This window comes from Euphorbia lathyris, chromosome 8 (genome assembly GCF_963576675.1).
Source record: "Euphorbia lathyris chromosome 8, ddEupLath1.1, whole genome shotgun sequence".
NCBI classification, from domain to species: Eukaryota; Viridiplantae; Streptophyta; class Magnoliopsida; order Malpighiales; family Euphorbiaceae; genus Euphorbia; species Euphorbia lathyris.
In genome coordinates, this window is record NC_088917.1 from 33,073,143 (window position 1) to 33,081,818 (window position 8,676).

An 8,676-nucleotide genomic window follows, 5' to 3' on the forward strand; every position below is an offset into this window, starting at 1 on the left:
TGTTTGATTGGAAATATACAGGAAACAAAATTGACATTACAATTAAATAAGTAGAACCAAAAGAATCATTAGCCTCCAGCAAAAACAATGGATAAACAGAAGAAAGATTGAACTATTCTATTTCACTAATATTTTCATATAATCCATGTCTGAGTTGAGAAAAACTACCTGACTGACTAAAATAATTTCTAAAGAAAACGGTTATATTCTACAATTACTCTTCCTGGAGATGGCTCTTTCAAGAGTACAGAACAGACGTAGGGGAAAAATTGGGAGGGACCATCTTGATGGCCTAATCTATAGTGAAACAACAATGGGGGGATACAATACAATAATTACATTCCTACTTTTTCTTATGCATTTATATAGGAAAAGAAAAATCAAAATGAGTAAGTAAACTGAGGGTCAAGGCGTGTTAATATCCATTTGATGTTTTCTGAGATTTCTTTTTGAAATTTGCTATGCTGCAATGGGGGCAAATGTACTCCAGTCCATCTGTCTTGGCGTAGTCCTATTATTTGTCAAAAGGAAATACAAAATACTGAAATTAGGATAAACTAAATAATTCTCCATCTAGTGCATTTTCACAAATTAACTGAAACAATGATTCATGACAACTGACAATGACATCCTACGGAGATAAATCAAAAGACAACTTACAACACCTGAAAAAATCTATAAGATGAACTTGATCAGGACAATCATACCTTAAAGGCACCAAGTCCCTGCCTCCTGTCACACCCAAAGTGAGCCCATTCACCACAAATTCCACAGTTCACCCAATCACCAGCCGCACTACTGCAGAGCATAAGCACTAGTTGTTAGTACTGCATCCTTACCCATACGCATGTGTGTGTGGATTAAGAGAGAGAGAGACGGACCTGTGACATAGTAAGCAGCATTCTCCGTCTACATCGTCATGCGCCAATTCATATTCTAAAAGGTAAGTTTCGTAATGCCTTTTCAATGTATTGCCAACACCCTAGAGATCATTGAGCAACAACGTTTTCAGTTACTCCAAAATGCTAAACATGGAAAAAAGGCCAGCCATTGACAACCATTTACTTAAGTCAACATTAAAATTTAAGAAAACAAAATCATTCACTATTATTTTAGACAAAAACCTACTACAACTGAAGCTGAAAGTAGGTCTCGGCGTGAGCAAGTAGAGTTCATCTGCCCAACATGAGCAGGGACTCCACTACATAAACTCGGCTTGTGTTTTAAACAGAATTTTATCATCACTCAATGTGTGCAGATGCTAAATTGACCATTAGACTTTTGTATGGATAACTTAATTAACATCCTGTCTATCCTAACTCTACAATGAACAAGGGAATTAAATGTAAGTAAAAGCAGGACTGACGAGGAAAGGATTAATGTTCTCGATTGTGATGAGGAAAGGATTAATGTTCTCTATTGCTCAGGCTAAGCCCACTCCGATGTTGTGACAAAATCCATCGGGCAGCATAAAGAAAAATAGTAAAAGGAATAGGAAGAGACCATACCGTCATTCTATTTGTCAATGTATGATTGCGCATCTTCGAGAAAACCTGTCCTTTCCAGTTGATTCCATTCCCAACGTGAAAGCCTCCTCTTGAAACAACCTGAAAACCCAAGTTTTCTTCTTTTTAACAATAAAAACAGGACTGGTTTTGATCATATCCTGCTGAATAAAGTACTTACTTCTCTGTACAAATTGAAAAGGTCAAGGCGTTTTGCGTTAAGGATGGCATCAGGAAACTCAGCTAGTCCACCTTGAGGAACAAGACGAGTATGACCACGAAGTATTAGAAACTGCATCACATCCCTCAAAAATTCCTCCTGCGACAGAATAAAATATTTAAGGGGAAAATAATTGCTGAAAGCTAGCACATACGTCCAATGCAATGCTAGCTACGAAATAAAATACACACTTAACATACAATAATAGGATTAGCTCATATACAATCTGCAAAATCGCTCACCTCTGAGCAAACTTGAATTGGTGGCCTCCCACACCCATGTTTCTTCAGTGGTAAAGGATTTAGAGAAATAATCTGTTGGGCCTGATAAGAGCTGGACAAAGATTTCCGATGCGAGACGGGTGCTGGGCCAACGACACTGTGCTTTGGAGGAGCCACAGGCAAGCTAGGCTTTCCTTGATCTCCATCATATCTTTCGCCCTCAGAAAAGCCAGAAAAAGGCAACATCTTATGACGCCGAGTGTGAGGGATTGGCCTCATAGCAGCAACATTCACTTTCCGTTTAATGTTCCCACCATTTTCAAATTGAAGTCCAGTGCAAGTATATGGTTTGGCTTCTCTGCATGGCTCATGTCTTTTTCGACTGGGTGCAGGAGGAACAAGCCACCTGGGAGGCTTAGTAAGAATAGAGTTGTCTGAATTGAGATCTATGCCTTGCTTTGTACAAAAGAAAAGGAGGCGCTCCGAATCTTCTTTTTCAAAAGAAGCCACAGACAATCCTTGAATGCTAGCAATTCCCAGCATAACTAAGCTGCGATAAGAAACGTCTGGAGCCAGTTGTCGTAACACCTGCAACAGCATTCCGTAAGACACATGGCCAACTTCCCGTGGCGAAACCAGTCCCTCAAAATGGAATAAAGTTTGCTAGATCTTCAAGATCAAAAACTTCTTGTTTCAAAACCTTATTGTTTCATAGACACAAGTCAACGAAATTAAAATTGTTGTACATAAGTATTTGTCTGAGATAATAATGAAAAGTTATTATTGGGCCTTTACTATCAGCTTAAGCTCTTGGTTGGGCACGGGGTGTGTCAGAGATAATAATGAAAAGCTATTTTTGGGCCTTAACTATCAGCTTAAGCTTTTGGTTCAAATGGTTTTGATAGAACAAAAGAAAACTCTATTAACTGAAGGCCCCATAGCATATTATCTCTCCCAAAGCATTAATAACCAATTCTCCCATTTGACTAATACAGTTCGCAACACTGGCATCGATAAGTATTAGATGCTCAACAAAGCATTATAAAGTCCAGAAAGAACCATTTTATCAAAACAGAAATACAAGTAGATCTGGGAAAGCAAAGAGAGCTTCACCTGTGAAGCCCATGTAGGAACCTTCAAACAGACTTCAAAAACACTTGCCCCACATCCTATTGATGCAGACTTCCGAGGTTCAGACGTAGGCAATTTGCTTTCATCAGAACTAGGCAAAGCATGGACTAGTTCACTATTCTCGATAATCTCATTCTTGATGTGATTCTCCAAAAGCTAGATTGCAACCCCACGAAAAAAAATGTCAGATTATATAAAACAAGAATTCAAAATTAAATGCAATTAAGATGAAGAGATGAACAGTAAAAAACCTAATCAACAGGTAATCAGACTGACAAACTTTCTTATATAGGTTAGTCATCCTTACTTGGTCATTGAAACAAGTCTGTGCACTGCCAGACACTAAGAGAGAAATATGTGCTGAACCACAAGTAGATAAATCGCATCGCATGGTCACTACACCACGAGAAAATGTTCCTGCCTGAAGAGGAGGTGGAGGAGCACTACATATAAAAATGATATATCAGCAATGAATAAGACAATTGAAACATTCCATCACATTGAAAAATCCGGAATATTTTATTAAGAATTGTTCACTTAAAAATAATAATGTACCAGGCAAAAAATAAACAGCAAAACCAAGTATGAAAAAGAAGAAACCAAGATAAAGGAAATCACTCGATACCTTGTCCGATTGTGAAGCTTACTCCCACGGATCTGTACAGACACCATCATGGATAAAAAAAATATCATAATTAAGACACTAAAAGTAGCAGTCATGAAAATAAATATGAAAACAATGGCAGTCAAGTATACTACAAGTCATGTATTTTTTGTGGTAATATTATTCTCGGAACCTTAGACAATGAACCCATGCACAGTTCCATAATGAAGCCAATTGGTTAATACTTCCAAATATGTTATAACTTTTTCTATCAGATGCATGCCAAAAATTCTTGATCTCATCTCCAACAAGGGAAAATATATATGAGATACCTCAGCTAAAAGTTTCAACATATTTTTAGCTATGTGCACAACATGGATTTTTGTCAAGTATGCCGCACTACCTTTACAAAAAACTTTGTTAGGATCAGGTCACTGGATTTGCTTGCATTTGGTTCATTGAAATATGTCTCCATAAGAAGCATAAAGAGACTTGGAAGTAAAAGGAAGTACAAATGCCAAAATATAAACTAGTGTTCGCTTCTAAGTTCTGAGATCATTAGCTAGCCTATTTTTGGTCTTCATTTCAAGATTAAAATTTGAAAATAATATCAACTGAAGGATGAAGACGGTAAAGAACTCACCTCTATGTTTAGGAGAGCATTTAGTCCATCTTCCAATGATCCCAATAAGACTGCATCCTGAACAAAATGCATATTGCAACCAATACACAACCAGTGTTACGATTAATTCATAACCAAGCCACAAATGAAAATGGATTGAAAAAGCTATCTATCTACACCATACCGTTGAGCATGGCAGCCCACAAACAAGAAATCTCATGGTCGCATCGTCATCATATATTTTTATAGCAGGAAGAGCTCCAGAGGAGCTTTCTTCATCCAGGACATCTGCCTCAGGCGGAGTAATATCAATCTTTGGCACATCTCCAAGCAAGCGCGGACCAGGTTTACCACTAATTTTCTGGCTATTTGAGCTTAACTGATTGTTGTTTCTTACACAATAGAGCCTAAATGATGCATGAGCAAGTTGGAATGCATCACATGTATGGCAGGAAGAACTGCAATCCAAGAAAGCAATATACAATACTATTAATTATTTCTTTCACAAAGTAAAAAAAGGTAAATCAGATTTCTGAAAGCAGAATATGTTGCACGGAAACGGAAACTGAAATGGATACTGGGAAACGTAATTTCTGAAAAACATAGGAAACGGAAACGTGGGGGAAACGTGAAAATATAGAGACATTTATAAATATTAAAAATATAGGAGACATGTAAATACTAAAAATATAGAGGCCTATTTATAAATATTAAAAATACAATAATACATAAAAAAAACAAGATTGAAGAACAAGAGGACGAAAGTCCAAGCTCAATTGAGATTCAAGAGACAAAGATTATAGGAGAAAGAAATATGGGTAAGTTCTTTAAATTGAAGGATACAAGGAAGGAATTATCTCTCAAATAGGAAGTTTCAATTTTCCTAATATTAGATTGAATAGGAATTGCAAAATAAAAAGTTTGAATTTCCAGAATGGAAAACCGTTTAAAAATTGAGAGACGTGATTCATATTTTGGGTAATTATGGAAACTTGCCCGGAAACATTTCGTATCAGTTTCCGAGAGTTTCCTTTTCCCACATCTGCCAGAAACAGGGAAACGCATGTCGTGAAAAGTTTCCGTGCATCATATCCGAATCTTAAAATAATAATCTAAGACTTCTAATTTACTTAATCTTGTTTTTTCAAATGTATCCTGCCACAACAGACCAATAACCATAACCAAAATCCTCACACTAACAACGATCGCTTTCATCATCTTAAGTTGGATCGCTCCTCCAAACAAAGGCACCAAATAAAACTGTGAAAAGCGCTTGGTTTTAATGTCTCCACATGATCTTACCTTTGAATTACTGATAATAGTGCTTGACGAAAGTGAGAAGCTGCATAATTCGAGAACACACTTTTCCAGTATATAACGTATGGAACTCCCTGGCATAGACAAAGAAACCAGATCAACATCTTTTTAAAAGAAAGAATTTAGAAAGACTGCAAATATTTCCCACTTCTAAATGTCAATTTTCCATTCAGCGCAAACGTTATGTTCAAATAATATGTAACTCATGCTTCTCCAACAAACTAGCCAACAATTATCTTCAAAATCAAAATATTCCATATATATGTACTTGTACATGATGTTTCAGAGAAGGCATTAACCTTAGAATGAAGTGCTTCTGCAAGTCTTTCACCATTTGGGATCTCTAAATATACCTGAAAAGAAATGATAGTTTAGTTCATATGCTACTAATGCTATAAATCGCATAACAACGATATCCTTGAGATAAAGCATAAACTAATAGGCAAATCTCAGCGTCAAAAGCAAATAAATAGATTCGTTCCACTTCTAACACAACCTCAAATTACCAAATACATAATTAACATCATCCATAAGATAAAGTTAATTTCATCAAAGCCATAAAAGCAAGACCAAATAACTTATGCTTTGATTCTCTTCTAACATTCAGTCTCATCCAAAGTGTCCTGAATTTTGTAAGACATTTTCGAAAACGAATAGCATAATCTATTGGTTTGAGCCAAATACCAAAATTCTATCAAAAAAGGAAACAAAACGTGGGCTCATAACTTAAAGAGGAAAGGGGGCCCACTATATTTGCTTACCAAACAAACATGTCGTAAAAATAAAGGGATAAGGTACAAAAATACCCCTAAAGTTGGCAGCCAAAAGCAATTGTACTCCTATGTCCAAAATGGTGTAATTTTACCCCTAAGTTGGCAAGAATTCGGGCCAATTTAAGACGTCATTAAAAAACACAAATATTATGTTCCCGCGTTAACCACCAACTGCAATTCAGTTGGTTCTAAAAAAAGATTTTGCATTTTTGTAATTTCAGAATATATTTGGAGATGGAATAGCTTTAAACTTCACCAACTATTTGGATTTTAAATTTTTTCTTTCCAACAAGTGCAGAACACAGGATCATGAGCCCAACTTGCCAGCATTAACAGTAAAATTACACCATTGTTGTAGCTTATCCCAAAAACAAAAGAATGATACTCAACCCCAACTCTTCCAGTGATCTAATTGTACTACCACCTAAACTTCATGAGTCAAAGAAGCCATAATTTGCCCTTTCATGTCTTGAGAAATCACTTACAGTGGCAGGCAATGTGGAACCAAATAATTCACACACAGCTTCTGGAGTAGACAAGTCAAAATCTCCCCATGCCAAAGTACCAATTTCTTCATCATCCTCAATTATTTCCCCTTGCAAGTAGACAATATTGGGCTCCCATGATTGAAGCACTCGCTGGAATTCATCAGTGCTTGGATTAGTTAGTGTCTGGACCTGCATTTAAAGAGTTGCATCTAATAAATCCTAAAGCTCTAGAGTTAACATAAACAACAAAATTAAAATGCAAATTAAGAACCATAAAGAGATACATACCTCTAGGCGTCCTGAAGAAGTAAGCGCAGGAAAAGGATATCTGGGTTTATCACCAGAGAGAGGCTGCTTCTGCTTACTATCAGGAGTTCTGCCAGAGAGAACTGCAAGAAGACAGCAATGATTCCTTGAAGGACCTTGAGCATGAAACATCATGCATACATGCCAAGACCCCTCAATATATTTTCAAAAAATTAAGAAGGTAATCACTTCTCTGAAATGGCAGAAGCTAATTTAACCAATGCCTTCCAAAACCCAAGTATCGCTACAGAATCAAATCAAATTGAAAACCCTAAATTTTGCAAGAGATTAATGGATCCCACCATAAGCAAATTAACCAAAAGCCACAAAATTTCTCCCACTCTGCAACCTTGAATACCAGACCTAATTTAAAAAAAAGAGCCTGAAATTGAAGCAAAAGCACCCACCCAGATGTGAAGAACACGAAATCAAACAGCCGCAGAAGGTTAAACGAAGAAAATATTGCAGAATTGGGCAAGAGAACTCAGAACTACAAAATCGAAACCCCAAAAAACTCGAAAAGATAAACAATAGAAGTAACGGGAGGAACCCTAAATAGGACTAGCAATAGAGAAATCTCAAGGAAAGCCGAAAGTACATCTCTTTCTTTCTCTAATAAAAATCTCCTCTCACTCACGCACCGAACCAAAAACAAAAGAAGAAAAAATAATAGTAAATAAATAAAAATCATCCACAAATTAGAGCCCCGCAATAAATAAATCAGAAAATAGTCCTTGTAAATGTTTAAATTGACAATCAATCAAAGACTCTTTTTGTTCAGAGAGTGTCAGTTTTTTTACTACAGTTTCCATACCCAATTGGGTCAAAACAAAAACCAAAAATTCGTTTTTTATTTCATATCACAAACCCAAATCCTATCATCTACCTATTCTAAATTCTAATTACTAACAATTTAAAAAAAATTGTGTTTTAGTTTCACATTTGATTGGATGGCTTTTCAAAATCAAAGAAATGGGGCAAAAGCATATGACTTTTTGGCTGCCCTGCCCACAAGATTCGGACATTAAAAACACCACAACAACAACAACATGTTACCGTGTTTGAAATTATACACATATCGAACTCCATGTTTATTATTACTAGGTTTATGTCTATATGAAATCGTATAGTATTATAATAAACAAGCTTTGTGGCTGCTATTCCTTATATGTCCTTGTTGAGATTTCTGGGAAAGATTCTCGTGAAGTGCGTCTTTCATTTGTTAGTATTTGTTTTACTTGGGTTTTGTGTTGGGATCCGATGTTTTCAAATCTGGTGTTGCTTTCGATCATTAATCAAAACGTAAAGAATCCATCTTTATCTCACTGTTAGTTGTTTGGGTTAGTGAAAGATGTTCTTGGTTTGGTTTTGAATTAGTTAAGAGATCAAGGATGAAAAAGGTAAAAACTTTAATCTGAAACAATGTATTGGGTCCCACTTCTGAGCTTTTTTTGTCTTAATTTCTGCTTGCTGGTGGGGGTCTCTCTCT

General features: G+C 36.2%; 1 protein-coding gene across 1 annotated transcript; it reads right to left on the bottom strand.

Moving 5' to 3' along the window:
* Positions 1 to 92: 92 nt before the first annotated feature.
* LOC136204082 (AT-rich interactive domain-containing protein 4) lies at positions 93 to 8,279 on the bottom strand. The gene is made up of 15 exons (XM_065995267.1): positions 7,170 to 8,279; positions 6,879 to 7,070; positions 5,920 to 5,973; positions 5,606 to 5,694; positions 4,488 to 4,761; positions 4,325 to 4,381; positions 3,703 to 3,734; positions 3,385 to 3,520; positions 3,060 to 3,233; positions 1,968 to 2,534; positions 1,687 to 1,824; positions 1,509 to 1,607; positions 882 to 982; positions 708 to 798; positions 93 to 511 (listed from the first exon to the last, which is right to left on the bottom strand). The coding sequence occupies exons 1-15, from the start codon at positions 7,320 to 7,322 to the stop codon at positions 416 to 418; spliced, it is 2,253 nt and encodes a 750-aa protein (XP_065851339.1). The 5' UTR covers positions 7,323 to 8,279; the 3' UTR covers positions 93 to 415.
* Between the last annotated feature and the right edge of the window lie 397 nt (positions 8,280 to 8,676).